General features: G+C 39.0%; 1 protein-coding gene across 1 annotated transcript in view; it reads right to left on the bottom strand.

The window, feature by feature from the left end:
* Positions 1-18,647, bottom strand: part of LOC122808663 (CD209 antigen-like protein E) — a gene marked incomplete at its 3' end in the record, with an annotated part of 466,626 nt that overhangs the window by 252,212 nt on the left and 195,767 nt on the right. Inside the window, 1 exon segment of the mRNA XM_044079639.1 lies at positions 12,494-12,616. Within this exon segment, the coding sequence (XP_043935574.1) occupies positions 12,494-12,616 (123 nt within the window).

Here is an 18,647-nt window from a genome sequence, read left to right on the forward strand (position 1 = left end):
AAAGTTCCTGTATGATTTTGCACCTTTTCCACTAATGTCCAGGGGGAACATTGTATGCTTCTACAACTCTGATTTCTAGAAAGAATCCCCCCTGCAGGATCATTGTGGTGACACCTTTTTGGCCCAGCAACCATGGTTGACACTTCTTTTGGAAATGGCCAGGGGCAAATACCACAAGATTCCTCACAGACTTTACCTATTCACAAAAGAACAGAGTGATACACCTTAACACTAGTCAACTTCAGTTGATTGCCTGGATGATAAGGTCTGAACTCATGAAAGCCAAGTGCACCTCTGCAGTTACCTCCTACTGATGTCTCTAGGTGTCAGATATTGCTTGTTCATATTTTCCTTAATCATTTTAAAACCATGCTACATATAAGGTACCAGATGATTTCATCTTAAAACATACATGATGGCAAACATAATTACATTGGCATTTGACCTCTGTCTACTGCAGCTAAAGAGATATTGAATATTATTTGTATACTGTTTGTATTGTAATAATTTTCATATTTCTCTAAATATCTCAACACTCAGCTAACACAGACAGAACTGCATAGCCTCATATGAAAGCTTACAGCTGTATGAGTAAAATCTTTCTGGCAGAATGTGTCTTGCTTAAATGGTTACTGAAATATCATAAGCTGTTTATACAAAATCACAAAACTAATATTCACTGCCTTTATTTTGGCTTATAAAATCCAGTTTAAAAGTATCAAACTGAATGAATACCACTGATATAAAGACTGATTTATCCTTAATAGTTTGCCAGTAACAGTTTGTCAGTAATACTTATGGTTCCAGAGATACAAATATTTGTTTGATCTGTGAGGTAATAACTTCATTTTCAAAGGCTCAAGCCACAACCAAGGGGAGTTAAAGGTACACACTGAAATGGATTGTACTGGGGGGAATAAGTGAATTCCTTCTAAAACCTATTTACTCAAAATGTACAGCAGGTGCTAATGGAGACAAGAAAGCCTACAACTAGAAAATCATTTACTAGCAAATGGAAAAGGTTTTCTAGTTGGTGCCAACAAATATAATCAGCACCCATTAGTTGTTCACTGGTTTTATAATATTTGTATGAGTTACTACACTATGGCCTTTCTTACTCCTGTATCAAGGTTCATTTACTGGTCATTTCAACATGTCTGCCCATGGATTTTCCTGTCTCAACGCATTCTCATGTCAAAATGTCTTTGAAAGGGGTTTTGCATAAGAAACCTCCAAGAAAACTGGTGACCCCTCCTTGGGATCTTAATGTTGTGTTAGAGAAGCTAACACTTTCTCCATCTGAGCCTAATAATCTGGCTGACTTGAGACTGTTAACATGTAAAACAGTTTTTGGGATTGCTCTGAACTCTGCAAAAACAGTATCTGAGTTACAAACTCTTCTGGTGATTTAACCCTACCTAATTTTCCACAGGAACAGGGTTTCTTTGAGAGCTAATCCTTCTTTTATGCCTAAAGTGGTATCTGGGATTACTTTAAGACAAACTATCACCCCTCCCCATTTTCTTTACTGAATCCAAAACTGAGGAAGAGACAATACAGCATACCTTGGGTGTCCACAGCCAACTCAGGCACTACCTTGACAGAACAAAATCTTTCAGATCTTCAGATCAATTCTTCTTTTCTTGTGAAGGTAAGATGGGACAACCTGTGTCAAAACAGACTATTTCCATATGGTTTTCTAAGACTATTACCATTTGATATACTCATCACAACAAAACTATTGTAAGCAGGGTCAAGGTCCACTCTACCCAGGGCCTTGGCTTCATCTATGGCTTTTTGGAAATGGTCGGATTCTAGAAGTATTTTAGAAGCAGCAACTGTTTCCTCTATCCATACTTTTACAAAACACTATAAGCGTGATTCATTCTGTATGCATATATCATGCTTTGCAAGGAGCATTCTCCAAGGTCTGTTGGACTTTTCTCCTTCCACCTTCCAAATGTAGTAAGTTAGGCTAATCTGCCCATGCAGCTAAGGCTACTGCAACAGTGATCAATATGATGAACATTGTACAGTTGTGTAAATAATTATACCATAACCATAGATGTGTGAAAAATCACTACCACAGTGGCTGCACCTTCCCACATCCCACTTGTTCTTTGATGTGTTGTTTATCCCAGAGTGTGGTTATTTATTTTTTTTGTTCTTCCTAGCATTGACCTTTCAGCGCTCAGCGTCTCTCTCTCTCTCTCTCTCTCTCTCTGTTGGCAGGAAAGCTCTGAATGTTAACTTTGTTTCCCTTCCTTAGCTGGCAGACATTGTTTAGGAAATTATCAACAGGAGAATATCACTAGATAGATAGCTTGCCCAAATCAACTGAATGGAGAACCTCTTCCAGTGACTTGTTGAATCATATCCAATGGCAATGGGACACAGGGTGGTGAATAGTTTTCCAGTGAGTCTCAGCTTTCATGTATTGCAGCTTTTATGTCCATCTTACCTCTGCTGGTTGTTCAGAGGTGTTCACCCTTCAGCATTGTCTTCTCTCTGTTTTTTAATGAATAATATTTATAGATTTTTGTTCTATGCATATATGACAAATCACAAACACATTGGCTACAGACCAATAATCATCATCATCATCATCAGCCACTTTTTCCCATTTTCTACATGGGGTCAGGGTATCGTGTTAACTGTTGTCAACTCTCTCGATTCAGTGCCACACTCCTTCCTTCTTCAACACTCATGCCTGACTGTCGCAGATCTTCTTTCACACAATCCATCCACCTTTTTGCTGGACTTCCTCATTTCTTCTTACCATCTTCTTGTCTGTCCCAAATCTTCTTCACAACATTGTCTTATGCTTTTCAGCATGTCTGACCACTGTAATCTGCTCTCTTTGTGCTTTTCTGCAACAGGAGCTACTTTGGCTTCTGCTCTTATGTCATCATTTCTTTGTCTGTCCCACAGTGTGCATCCTACCACCCTTCTCAGGCATTTCATTTCCATCACCTCTAGTTTCTTCATCTGCTCTGCCTTTACAGCCCATGTTTCTGTACCATACAGTAGTAATGGTCACACTACTGCCTTGTACACCTTACTTTACAGCTTATTTGGCATTCTTCTGTCATTGTCTCTACCTGAGACTCTAGGCCAATTGGCTGCAGCTCCTCTGATTCCAGCTTTGACATATTCATTCAGACTTCCCATCTCCTCAACCAACCTTCCCAGATACTTGAAGCTGTTTACTTGTTCCACTATCTTTCCTTCTTTCTCAATTCTCAGCTTCTTCTGATTTCGCCATTTGTTGTCATTATCACTGTCGTATCTGTACTCACGTTCATCCTCCCACAAAAAAGGCGGTGGAGTTACAATAATCTACCCCACCTCCCATACCATAACTCCCTACTCCAATAAAATGCCAACCTTTGCCAATGCTGAAATTATAATAGGTTTACTAAAAATAAACAACCACAAGTCCATATGTATTGCTGCCCTCTATATTCCCCATGGTGATAATATCAAAACTCTTGAAAACATCCTGTCCTGGTTCTTGCTCAATATAAAAAAATGAAACCTATATACTCAGTGATACCAACATCAGCTGGAATACTATTAACTCTGAATCCCCATCCCACACAATCAACATGCACAAATTCTCCCAACTAATATAATCTCAAACTAGACCAAATAAAGATGGTACCTCTGGTACTATCATTGACTGGATCCTAACAACTCACCCAAACCTTATCACCAAATCCAGAACATTACATGATCCTCTTAGTGATCACCTACAAGACTTCACTGACTGTCTCGCATCTTCACTGCATAAACAACACCACTACATCAAAGCCTGCAACCTCTCCTCTTTAATCCCTCTAACTTTCTCCGAATGCTTAAAGAATACTGACTGGTTCCCCCTAAAAACCCTGCCTCTAGATAATGCCATTTCCGACTTTAACCACTCATTCCTAACACTTCTCAATCAGTAAGCCCTCCCTTGAACAAAACACATCAAAACAAATCCCTGCCCATGGTTATCAAAAGATACTAAACTAGCCTTGCACCAAAGGGACAAAAAATGGAAACAATATCAAAAACTTAAAAAGCCTAACACTCTCTGAGAGTATAAGCAACTAGGAAACTCCACAAAAAAACTAATAATTAAAGACAGCAAAGCCCACTACTCCAAACTCCAGTCCATGCACTCAACAAATCCCAAAAATTCTGGGACTTCATCTCATCCATGCTGCATCCTGGCAACAAAGAAAACCCCTGCCCACACCCCAACCTCTCCAGCCTTAAAACAGCTAGCCAGCTCAACTCATTCATCATAGACTGTGTAGCTAAACTATGAGCCTCCTTCCCACCCCCCTCCTCCACCACACCCCTCCTGTCCCAACCACCACCCCAATCATCAACCTTTCTCCACATCCTTCTACCTCAAGCCCATCCCCACAAACACTATAAAAAGACTTCTCCTCAAACTCAAACCCTGTCGCAATGCACCTGACAACCTTCCACCCACCTTCCTCAAGCAATCTGCAGACAGCATTGCCATCTCTATTCTTATAAATAGATCCATACAAGAATCATACGTCCCTTCTATCTGGTGCCAAGCTTTCATCATACCCCTCCACAAAGGTGGCAAAAATACTGATACCACCAACTTCAGGCCTATTGCCATCCTTTTTCCTCTTTCTAAAATACTAGAGAAAACAATACAAGCACAACTCATGGCACACCTAACACTAAACAATCTCCTCTCCCCTGCCCAACACTGCTTCCACCCTGGCCACAGCACCATGACTGCCCTTCTTACCTTTCTTGAAACCATAAACCTCGAATGCAACTCAGGCAAGTTCGTATCCACACTATTCCCAGATCTGTCAAAGGCTTTGACAACATCTCACGCACCCTACTTATATCCCAACTCTCCACCCTACACCTCTCTCCCACCACCATTGCCTGGTTTTCCATCTACTTGTCCAACCACCAACAAGCTGTCCAATGGAAAACTTCAACCACCCCCTTCCTTCCCACATCCACATGTGTCCCACAAGGTTCTGTTCTTGGTCCTCTTCTCTTCAACCTATTCATTAACAACTTTCACCAATTCATCCCAGACTCATCTATAATTCAATATGCAGATGACTGAACAATCATCTGCTCAGGCTTCTCCCCCTCTGAGCTCCTATCAAAAAACCAACTAGCCTTCTCCAAAACAGAAACCTGGATGCAGTCTAACCATTTGGCACTAAATGCAAATAAAACCAAACTAATGTTTTTCTTTCCCCTACCAAAAAGTCCATTGACAAATCCACATTCACCATACAGAGTCCTTGAAATTGTAGCCAACACCAAGCTTCTTGGCATCATTATTGATGAAGAACTAAAGTTTGACACCCATATCCACTCCACAATCAAGAAACTCCACCAAAAGTTAGGTCTCCTCTACAGGCACAACCGATTCCTAAGCCCTCTACCTGTCAAACTCTTGCATCCACCTTTCTACTCCCCTCCCTTATGTATGGTGCCCCTCTTTTCACTAATCTCCATCTTGGCCTTTGGTCCAAACTTGAATCCTTCTACCACAAGATCTCCAAATTTGCAACCAATTCAAAAAACTTATCCTACCACTGACATTCCATCCTCACCCTCACCAAGCTTGAACTACCCAACTACCAAAGTTACCTACAACTCACCTTTGCCCACAATCTCATCTTTAAACCTCCAGCAGCAATAACAACCAGGTAACAAAAAGAATAGCTGCAGAATAGCCAATAACAAGTCCACCTGTCCACAATAAAACGACTTTAATCGATCCAACAAACATAAACAGACTTTAAACAGGCGTGATAAGCGCTTTCGTCACTAGGACTTCAACAGATCTAGTGATACTACATACAAAAGGCTTTAAATACATCTAAGTACACATCATGTGACTGCCAATTAATTAATTATCATTTAAAAAAAATATATAAAAAAAGTATATATATATACAGGTTTGTATACTGAAATTGTTAAAACTATGAAACTGTGGTACAAATAAGTTTCCATATTAAAACATTTAATTAAAGCATTAATTAAAGCATTTTTATCATCATAAGAATGATGATAAAAATGCTTTAAGCAAACATATTAAGGCACACCCCAATCATAATTTTAAGTTTGCTATTTTGGAGATTGTGCCCAAAAATGTAAGAGGGGGAGATTGGAAGAATTTATTGTTGAGGGCAGAATCCAAATGGCAATTTAAATTAAATTCAATTTTACATCCAGGGCTCAATGAAAACATCAGCATTAAACCTGAATTGAAATTCAGGGCTGGTATTTTGTAATTCATAATTAGCGCATTGGGTAGGCAAGGGTATTTTTGTGTATGTGTACATGTGTTTTAATATGGAAACTTATTTGTACTACAGTTTCATAGTTTTAACAATTTTAATATACAAACCTGTATATATATACTTTTTTTATATATATTTTCAAAATGATAATTAATTAATTGGCAGTCATATGATGGTGTACTAAGATGTATTTAAAGCCTTTTGTATGTAGTATCACTAGATCTGTTGAAGTCCTAGTGACGAAAGCGCTTATCACTTCTGTTTAAAGTCTGTTTATGTTTGTTGGATCGATTAAAGTCGTTTTATTGTGGACAGGTGGACTTGTTATTGGCTATTCTGCAGCTATTCTTTTTGTCATCTTTAAACCTGCCAACTGCCCTGCTCTTGCTACTTCCTTAAAACCTTAAATTCCCAACCGCTCACTCAGATCCAAAAACCAAAATCTCCTTCAGGTCCACAAACCTGCACAACCTCCTGGCCATCTACTGCTGTCCCACTCATTAGCCAAACAGTGGAACTCTCTCCCCTCACACCAACTCAACCTACCTAACCATACAAATTTCAAATCTTAGCTACTCTCTCATCTTTCTTCCAAATGGGAATGCCCTTGCCATGCTCCAACTTAAACCCCACCTCATTCCACCTTGCACTGACTCATACAACTTCCTCTACTATTACTTCATCCCACCCAAAACAATCCCTCCCCTACTAAAAACTAATTTTCTCTCTAATATATATCGTACTATACTCTCCATTCTCGAATATACTATTACTCTCTCCATGCATAATATCTTCCTAACCTGCTAATGGCTAGTAGCTATATATCTTGAAATGTTAAACCTACAATTGAGTTTATAGCAAAAATATTCACTTTATGTAAATGTTGAAATTTCTGTATTGAATTATGTATCTTCATTTTTGTAACATTGTGACAAGCCAATTGCAAATATCATGGAGCTTATCTGTAAATGTTTAATTAGCTGTATAAATTATGTCCTTTTGTAACATGTGAAATGTAACTTGCAATCATTGTGGAACTTTTCTCCCCAGGCCTCCACTGAAAATGGGCTCTTCTTGGCCCAGTGGACTTCCCCGATCATCAAACTTAAATAAAATAATAAATAAATAAAATAAATAAAAAAATGTGCCTTCAGTTTTGCATTCCATTCCCCTATCCTTTTCTGAAGTTCTTTCTCAGAGTCTGCCTGTAATGTCACATTATCTGCATACAGTAACATTGTTAATCTGCCCCCCCCCCCAATCTGTTTGCTAATGTAGTCCATTACCAGTATGAACAGCAGTGGGATCAGAGCTGAACCCTGGTGTACACTGACTACCACTGGAAACCCCTCTGTGAAGCCAAACACTATTCATGCTTGAGTCAGTAGGTCCTTGTAGATAGCCTGTGATAATTCTACCAGTGTTTCTGGGACTTTGAATCACTGCAGTAGTGCACAGATCAGCTTTCTTGTAAACTTGTCATATACTTTTTCCAAGTCTAGGAATGCCCAGTTGGACTCTTTCCTCATCTCTAGCTTTTCCTCAACTATCTGTGTCACTGCAAACATCGGGTCAGTTGTGCTGCATCCAAATCTGAATCAAACTGCTCATCTCCCATCTTACGTTCTACTACTCTGCATATCCATTTATCAATCACCCTCACCAGATCTTTCATGCAATGTGATAGCAGTTTGATACCTCTGTACTGCCCACAGCTGTGGCTGTCCCCTTTGTTCTTATACACTGGCACTAGTATGCTTATTCTTCAGTCATCTGGGATACACCTTTCTCTCCAAAATGCTATGTGTACCCTCATGAGCCATGTCTCACTTATCTGGGTGGTGCAGTGGTGCAGCAGTTAACATTGTTGCCTCACAGCAAGAGGTTCTCTGGTTCAATTCTTGGTAGGGGGCCTTCTGTGTGCAGTTTGCATGTTCTACCTGCATTCGCATCTGTTTCCTCTGGGTACTCCTGTTTCCTCCCACAATCCTAAGACATATGTCTGGAGTGTTTCCCCCTGGGCCTCCACTGAAAAGAGGCTTTGTCCTAGTTAGACTTTCCTGGTCAACAAATATTAAATAAATAAATAAATCTCACCCAGCATCTTTATCATATCTGCTGTGATCTCATCTGAGCCTGCTGGTGTCCCTGACTTCATTTTCCTTAGTGCTATTCTTACTTCTTCTAGAGTGGGCTCCTCTTCTTGTCTCATTGTAGGCTGTTTCTGGGGCAGTACAGCTTCTGTGGGGTTTTCTTCATTCAGAAGCTGCTGGAAATACTCATTCCATTTGCCTTTGATGTCCTGTGGACTGGTGAGCAGGTTGTTGCTGGCATCCGTTATGAGAGGTGTCTGACTATCTTCTTTATATTTCTGTCTTTGCCTTGCAACTTGATATAGTTTCTTTGTACCACCTACTGAGTTACTTTCCAGAAGTTGGTAGAGTGCCTCCGATGCCCTATTCTTTGCTGTTGCAGCTCCTTTATTAACTTCTTTGTTAGCCAAACAGTATTGCTTCCTAACATGTTCGATCTTTTCTATCTCCCATATTTTTTTGCACTCCTTCTTTCTTTTGATCACTTCCTGGACTTCTGCATTCCTCCACCAACTTTCCTTACGAACCTTATTTCCATAACTGGCTCAGCCACATATCTGTTCTGTAGTCCTAACACATGTTGTTTTGAGGCACTGCCATTCTTCTTCAACTCCACCTATTTCCTCCTTTTCTTGGGTGCTAGAGCCCTAAGTAATATGCTAGCTAGAGCCCTGAGTAATTCCTTGAACTGTTGTACTTTCTCTTCAGTCAACTTCGTGGTCTTCACCTTGTATCTGTTGACCTTAGAGCCTTCTCTGACCACTGCCTGCAGCTGATTGTGGTGGCAGACAGTCAATGGGGATGACCTTGCAATCATGGATTCTACCCCAGTGCCTTTTTCTTACTAGTAGGAAGTCTACCTGAGTTGCATGTTGGCTACTCTTGTATGTGATCTGTCTCTCTTTCTGAATCATGTGTTGGTTACTATCAAGTCACTTGCAGACAGAAGTCTAGAATGGCTTCTCCTTCTATATTCATGTTGCTCCACCCATGTGGACCTAGGCAGTCCTCATATCCTGTCCTGTCTGTCCCAATATGCGCAGTCAAGTCACACATTATCAGCACCAATTCATGTTGTCCTGCTTTATCTAGTAGGTCCTGCAACTGCTGTCTGAATGCATTCTTTTCCTCACTATCACAACCCTGCTATGGGGCATAGGCTGAGATTATGAATACTGCCCTATCATTACACTGGTGTCTGTTTGCCATAAGTCTGTCTTTAAGTCTGATGAAATCCCTCACTGCCTTCTGAAGCCTCTCACCACACTTTCCACACCATTTCTAGCCTTTCCTCCTCCTCCGCACCATCGTGTCACCCACTGTCAGTAAACCCACCTTAAGAGTAGCAATTCTCAGTTCATATTTGGCAGGTTGATTGGTTTTACCTCCAGCTTTTGCTCAACAGAACTATCCCAGGTGACCCAGGCCAGTAACTTGCTGACCCAGGGCTCCTGGGATTTATGATGGGCTCACACTGGGATGCTCTAGGTGCCTGACATTACTTAGAGAGTAGTTACAGATATATAACTTTCTGGGACAAAAACAGCTTCCTATATGGCCATGGAGGATACTATTGTTGTTAGGATTTGTATGGATCATGCAAGAACAAGGCTATTAAATCCATTGCCTTCCATACCAACAGTGCATTGACTAAAGCCAAAGTCAATCAGAAACACATAAATACAACTGCTGGGACATCATCCACACATAAGACCAAGTTCTCAGGTGCAGAGAATGAGCTGTTACTCCAGTACCTCCATCTTATTGGCTGATAGCTCTTTGGCCTGCTGATCAGCTCTTTTGTGATGGTGCTTGGTAAGATATTGCAACCAATGTTAATGTTTTTTTTTTGTGAGCAGGAGAATGTGGGACTCCGTAAATATGCAACTCCCTCTTGAAAATGCTAGAAACTCCTCCTTCTGCATGACAGGTGATACACTCAATACACAACTGGGTCAGTAATGAAATATAGAGCTAGATGGCTACTGTCATGATATGGGATGCCCAACATAGATCTTGACTCCTGGCTTGCAAATGTAGGGCAATTGGTGGTTGTGGGGAGTCTCTAACAGAAGGATGAAGTCTCAAAAGAGCAAACATCAAAAGACCGAACCAAGAACATCAAAAACCAGGAAGGTCAAAAAGCACAAAAAAAACCCCAAGAACCCCCCCCACACACATCTCAACATCTGTACTCCTACACCCCCTGCTAATTATATATATAAACTTCGAAATCACAATACAGTGGGGAAAGGAGCAAAATCCAATCCCCACTGTACCACAATCCTGCACAATCAAGGTCTTTGTCTTTCAGCCTTACGAGTTTTTTTTTACTTTCCAGGTTTGCTTTTTTGAAGTTCGCTCTTCAGGGCTTTCATCCTTCTGATGGGGACTCTGTTGTGGATCATCGAGTGCATCATCTCTCATGTAAAAGGAGGAATTCCTGCATCTCCAAAAGAGAGTTGCACCTTTACTGAATCCCACAGTGCAGTGGAGGATCTTGAGACAGAGCTGGGCAAACCTCACAGGCAATCCACTGCAGGTCCCCTAGGTATGTAGGCCTATTTCTGTTTGTCAATACCTGCAAGTCCTCTGTACTCCATAGTCACTGTAAAACTTAATTAAACATCTCTTGACTTACAGTTTACAAGTGCGTGAGAGGCACAACATCCACAGCCATCTGCACAATGTATTCACATAAAGTATTACTTTTTATCATGTTTATGTATGTAAAACTCTCAGTGGCATGTATACTTATGGTACCAGATCATAGTTATACTGGATATTTTTTGATTTGGTGTATTCACAGCTGATTCTTTATCTAGCACTAGCGCTGTGGATCTGGCCCTCAACTGATGTTGGAAAATCTGCAGCCTCTGATAATGATGGCAGGGATGAGCTGACACATTCAGGCAGTATACAGTGTATGCTGGACACAGGGAATGTGACCACTGCATCTCCAGCATATAGAATGGGCACGGCCTCTATGTCTGTGTATACTCAGGCTACCACACATTACAGAGAGGACAGGTTAATTGGGGCACCATTGATCAGTAAGTGTGTTGGTCTGAGAATAAGAATTTCAGAATCTGCCCCTATAAATCATGGGTAGAAAGGTACACACAGGAGGTGGGCAATGGTGCTCACTGAAAACATGGTTATTACCCTCCACTTGAGATTAGTGTGTCAGTCATTGTGCAGGGCCATTTTAGAGGGATAGGCTACCACCACAGTCATTGTATAGATATTGTGGGTGATGCAAGGTGTACATGTTGACCTATGGGAGTACATGTTCGTAGGTGTGTTTCCTCAGATAGTCTCAAAACACATTGGAACATGCAACATCTTGCATGGACATAGACTACCAAGATCTCATTCCCACAGTGCTAGCAATTCCACAGCATCATCTGCTGTGGTAGTGCCTACTCCCAGGACAGGCCATCACCATGGTCATGGCCATCCTTACAGTGGCCTTTCTCACAGCAGATATTGATCAAGGTCATGCAGCACATCAACTTCCAGCCAAGGTCATGGTACATCCAGTGCAACTCCTGGTAGAACCAGTTCTCAAGTATTGGGGTATGAATGGAATGCTGTAAACTCTACCATGCTTGCCATGGATCTGTTGAGTAAACCAAGTCACTGTACTGAAATTATTACTGAGGTCTTTACTGTGAGCTGCCTGGCTGTAGAGATCCCTTGATGGCAGTACCACAGCCAACACAGTGAAGTGTGGAAAATACTTTACTTAAGGAAACGTCACTTTTAGGTGTTGACAAAACAGAACATGAGAGAACAGACAGTTTTTTTTTTTTTGTTATCCTCGGATAGTGACTGTTTTCACAAATCATGCTAATGACAGTATCACACACCATAAGGGATGCACATACATCTCAAGCACATGGTTGACCTTTTGTACAAATGTCCATGCTAGTGTTTTATATATATATATATATATATATATATATATATATATATATATATATATATATATATATATGATTTTCGTAATATATAAAGACATTTGAGAATCAGAATTTGACCAAGGAAATATAAAAGAGCAAACTGTTTAATGCTGAAATATGTTACCATTAGAAGACTTGCAGAATGCATTTCTTAATTGATTTGTTGTATTAGACAGGACAGCAATATTTCTTTCTAGAGTCTCTATTTTCATTTGGCATTCATCATATGTGTGCTTCTCTTGAATATCTGAAAATAAATAAATACATAAATTGCAGCATGCTCAAGGTTGCGATCTAAAGCAAAACTTTTAGTAAATAAGTCCAACCATAACATGGCCAGCTAATGAAATCACTACATCATTTTAATTTATTGGAAAAGTCTGAAATTAATTTGATACCTATGTAGTATTATCCTAATTGAACATGTGTATACATTTTGAGACGGCAAGCATCAATCATTCCACATGGATATGTAAATTACTAGGGATGAAAATAGTGTGGCAAGCATCAATCATTCCACATAGATATGTAAATTACTAGGGATGAAAATAGTGTGGCAAGCATCAATCATTCCACATGGATATGTAAATTACTAGGGATGAAAATAGTGTGGCTTATCACCCATTATAAATACATTCTTTGTGCAACATACTTATTTCAGTGCACGTCATGTTTAGACTGATACCAGGTATGAAGTTCATTGAAGAAACAGCTGCTTAGCACTGGCTGGACAGGAAGCAGTCAAGCCCACTCTGCTCAACATATTGTTAAGATGGTGACTGATATATAGTGAACAAGTGGGATCAGTGCGATAACTAAGAACAAGACTTATACATTGCAGTGAGTGATGTGAAACATGGTGCAGTGCTTTACATACAATCATTTGTCTGGTCTGACACAGTGAAGCTTTAGAGCAGAATCTGGTACAGTGTGTAGGGGTTCTAACCGTTCCATATAGCATAATATTTTTATTCTTTCCCTCAGCACTCAGTGCATTTTGGTTACTCTGTGTCTCTTCAATGCTGTATGTGAGAGTGGAATAAGTCTCTGTAATTACATTTGATATTTGGGTATAGCTATGCATGCACCATGTACTTCAAGGTATATAGTTTAAGTTTAACTTTTATTTTATTAACTTTCAGATGCCACATTCTGTAGAATTGCTTCTGGACCACTGTACAATATTTCAAATTAATGATTTTTTTTTAAAAAAGCACAGTCAGTTTCCCTGCAGTAGTGGCCCAGACTTATGATTACTTTCTTATTACAACAAGGAAAAAACTCTGAAAAAATCTTAGCCAAAAACATCAAAAAGGCCCTGGTGTCCAGTATATCTACTGTATAGTACATTAAACCTCCTGTGAAGGAGGCCCATGGGAAATAAACAATTTACCTCTTAAGGACATAAAAAAACTTCAGCTATATCACTTTCCATTGCAACACTGACTTTATTTTACAAGTCTTATTTTGAAACATTCAGGCCAATAAAGCCAAATTCATATAATTATAAGCATGGCATACCTTGCCCTTTTTATGGGCTAATCAGCACAACATAACCAGATAGTTTAATCATTTTTTGTAAACATTCGACTTTAATAAAATTCTTATGTCCGTAAAATTAAGTTTACTGCAATATATCCCATAAAGAAAAGCTGAATGTACATGCTACCCTTTCACATCTGTTCCATGTTAGTTCATAAGCATTTGAGATCAGGGACTCCTTCAGCTTCCAGATGTGGTTAAGGTAAAGTGGAAAAAAAATCATATGTGGCTAAAAACAAAATAAAGGAAGTGGATAATACCATAAAGAAAAGCTGAATGTACATGCTACCCTTTCACATCTGTTCCATGTTAGTTCATAAGCATTTGAGATCAGGGACTCCTTCAGCTTCCAGATGTGGTTAAGGTAAAGTGGAAAAAAAATCATATGTGGCTAAAAATCCTCTTACTACTGTGGTCTTGACATAGGAAGCTTCCACTAATGCCACTTCTAACACTTTATGCAGACATTTACTGTGAATATGGAGAAAATTATTCTGGAATTATGCTGATCTGAGTAACTGTTTTTGTGAAATGCCTCTTTTTGTCCTTCTGTCTTTGTTAGAATGTTAAAGTCAGCTCTAGTTGATTCAGGTGAATTAATAGTTGCACAGCCGACAGGGACAGTGTCTCCAGTACTTGCCAGCCTCTTTTAATCAGACTGTGTATTTTGGCAGAAACTCCTTCAGGATAACATTTAAAGATGTTTACAAGGAAACAATGAAAAACACATGGCATAAAATGTAAGTGATGCTGACAGATCAATAAATTATATTATGATATTGTAAAAAGAGGTTTGATAATAGTTGAAAGGTGTTTAGCATGTGTTTGATTATTTCTGTTTGTGGGACTGTCACACCTTAACCTTCTTCATTTTATTGGTATTATCCACTTCCTTTATTTTGTTTTGTTTATTAATTAATATTGTCACTTGTTAAATATAATAATAACATAATCTTTCTTGCTTTAGGAAATGCATATCATTTTGCTCCTACCTCTGATATTAAGTTAGAGATCGCTAACACAGGTAAAATTGCAAAACAGACAGTCAATAAATGTTGTCAATTTATCAAAAGCAGTGTTCTATTTCCCATTTTAATCTTGCTTATTTGTGGCATTATTATTTCACACAGTTGTTTCTTAGTTGCATTATACTCTGCTATGACTTTGAATTTATAGGATCTACTGTAAGTGGCTGCATCCCTTTAGCTTCTGACAGACTTCCCTGCTACCATTCACTTGTATTGGTAAATGCCCTAACTCCCACTACCCCGATTCCATGCACTATCACTGCATGCAAACAAAGGATTAAATCAGGAGGAAACCAGCCTGTTGGACAAAACTATATAAAATAGCATGGCTTCCAGTCATGGCCTTCCTTTGTTTCTTAAATATACTACTGCTCGCACTTCTAAACCATGAAAAGAACAATTCTATGTACAAAAAGTTCTTACATACATTGTAATTGATCTTATTTGTACCACTTGAGTGTTGGGAAATGAGTTGTTCTAGCAAGTGCTTCTCCTACGCCATGAGAAATCCTTTCTAATGTGGAAACTTATAATTTCATTGACAACATATAACTTTGTTGGTGATGATGCAATCCTACTGATTTTTATGGATGAAAGTGCCTAACCACTTGGTTTTGATAATTGTTTAGGTGGGATTTTTATTGAATAAAAGCATTGGTAAGATAATACATTTCTCTAGTTGGTTTTCTCCTTATGTAATCCTTGGTTTGTGTGCAGTGGATGTGGTTCTAAGTTATTTTACTACATGCTTGCCTAAGTATTTTGATCCCACTGGGAACCCTAACCCTAACTCTAAAAACAACTACTGATCACTGTCTAAACCAATAAAATCCCCCTCCCACCCTAACCCTGATCCTCTCCACTCATTCCCTAAACCTAAAATCGCCCTCCCTAATCTTAGCATAGCACTACTACTTACCATCCATGTGAAGGAGAGTTCCTCCCTAACTCAATTCAAATGCAACTTGGACAATTGGATGGGAAACCAGAAATTCATCCCTGGTTTGGCACCAATGTCTCTAATGGACACAGGTACCCTGTAAATGGTTCATCTCCCAGGCACATGCTTACACTTATCAAGGGTATAAGAACTTGTCAGAGATTTGGGATGCATGGCTAGGCTTAAAAAGACCCTTGTAGATATTAGCCTAGTAAACACTTATGAACTTATGAACATATGACCCTATTAACTCCCAGTCAGTCCATAAGCCAAAAATACCCCTCCCATCCTAACCCTGATTCTCTCTGCTCACTCCATAAACCTGAAATCCCCCTTCCTAACCTTAACTTAGCACTAATTCCCAGCCAGTCCAAAAGCAAAATCCACCTCCCCACCCTAACCCTAACTGTGAGCTAATTTCCAGTCACTCTCTAAACCAAAAATCACTCACCCTTCCCTAACCCTAATCATAACCCTGAACTAACTGCTAGTCATTGCATAAACCTAAAATCCCCCACCTCTTCCTAAAGCTAAAGCCCCCCACCCCATTTTCCTTACTCTTTTACCAGTTCCATGATGACACCTTGATGACATCCAACTATTGCAGCAGCTTTGTTTCTGAACTCACTTTCAAGTCTGAGCAGGTGCTTCGCTAGGTGAGTAGATGAGAAAACAGTTGCTCAAACCCTTAGCTATGAGTTCTCTGACTTCAACCAGTTCAGGGTCATATGGTTAAAGTAAAACTGATTTTATATATTAATTATTTCAGCTGTAATAAATATTCTGTTTAAGTGTGGCTATATCTCTGACATGGGCTGTATTATTATTATTATTATTAGTAGTAGTAGTATTAGTAGTAGTAGTAGTAGTAGTGGTAGTAGTAGAAGCACCAGAAGTAGTAGCAATAGTAATAATAGTAGAAGTAGCAATAGTAGTAATAGCAGTAATAGAAGTAGTTATATTAGTAGTAGTAGCAATAGTAGTAGTAACAATAGCACTAGCAGTAACAGTAGCAGTATTAGTAGTAGCAGCAGTAGTAGTAGTAATAGTAGTAGCATTATTAGTAAGAGTAGTGGCAGCAGTATTAGTAACAATACTAGTAGTAGTAGTAGTAACAGTAGTAGTGGTATCAGTAGTTGTAGCAGTAATACTAGCAGTAGCAGTAATATTAACAATAACAGTATCAGAAGTGATATTAGTAAAAGAAGTAATAGCTATAGTAAGAGTAGTAGCATTAGTATTAGTAGTAGTAATAGTATTAGTATTAATAAGAGTAGTAGTAACAGTAGTTAACAGTAGTAGCAGAAGTAGTATTAGTATTACTAGTAACAGTAGTAGCAGTAATGATTCTGGTAGTGTCAATAATAGTAATAGTAGTAATAGTAGTAGTAGCAACCTAGACTGTGATCTCTGTAATGTGAATTCTGCTTTAGCTTGAACAGTTGTAGAATAGACGAGAAAATATATTTTTGCAGTGCATAAGGGGATGTGGGACGGGGGGGAAGGAAAAGGTATTTTTATTCATTACAAATTATCAAAATATGCTTGGCAGTTGAAATTTGTTGAGTAAATGGCCTTCTTACAAAATTAATTTAGGATGGAGGATGCACTCTCTATAAACTAATCTAACTATAACTAATACTGCTAATCCTCATGGATATGTTAAAAGTAGTTTAAAGTGACACTTGCTCTGATCAATGATCTTGACCAAATTGTCCTTGGTATACTAATGGGGGTCAAGACATGGGGCAGGGAGAGAATTAAAGGCTGATGAACAGTTAGAGAAACCCTGACCACTTCTGTCGATGATCCATGCTTGCTGAAATTGTAAGACTTACCAAATGAAAAGATTTCATCTATGACATAAATGCTGATCTACATTACAAGTACAGTACCTATTAAGATAAATTATAGCTATCTTGTTAAAATCATTCATTTGGAACACAGATCTATATGTACACCCAACATCTTCCCTTCAACTGCATTTAAATTCATTTTGTTCTTCCACAGCTGTGGGATATTGGATTATTCACATCTAGATAAAAATGAACTTAGAAAAAGCAAGGGGAATTTAATCCCATTCACAGCCATAATGAAGTTCATTTGACAGTGACTGAAAATACTTTATTGCATGGGGACAGTCCTTATTCTTTATAGGATGGCTATGCTACAATACTGAGAATAATATATATGGAAATAGGACATACCCACTAATATACATCCATGCGTTAAGTACCTGAACCTTACTGTGCTCATTAAAGCATGCGCAGTACAATTTGTTGTGAATGAGTTCAATTGTGTAAGCTCATTTTTATAAGTACATATGACTGCCACCAATGAGGCAGAAATAGACAAAATGGGTAGCCAGTCAGCTGTGTGCACCTATCACGTCCATGACTTCACTCTCACATTCAGCCAGGATAACAAAATGTAAACTATTCCAGACCCCATGGTCTGTGGGGGAATAATAAAGGTTGCTTACATTTTTTTTCCACTTTTTTGATGTGAAATTTCACTCATTCAGCGTGTGTAGTGATATAAGGAGTTATCATGAGCTACTTTCCACAAACCCACAGACAAAACAGACAATGCTTTAGCTAACACAGAGGCACTAAATATGGAAATCTCAACCCCCAACACCAGCAGCAGCATTACCAGTGTGCAAGATTAACATCAGCTACCGACAATAAGACATTTAAGTTCTACTGTGCACCTCAGTGCATTTCCCTTATATGTTATACCAGCCATAGGTGATGACATCACCTGCT

The sequence above is a fragment of the Protopterus annectens genome, chromosome 8.part0 (genome assembly GCF_019279795.1).
Source record: "Protopterus annectens isolate FY-2018-M chromosome 8.part0, PAN1.0, whole genome shotgun sequence".
NCBI classification, from domain to species: Eukaryota; Metazoa; Chordata; order Ceratodontiformes; family Protopteridae; genus Protopterus; species Protopterus annectens.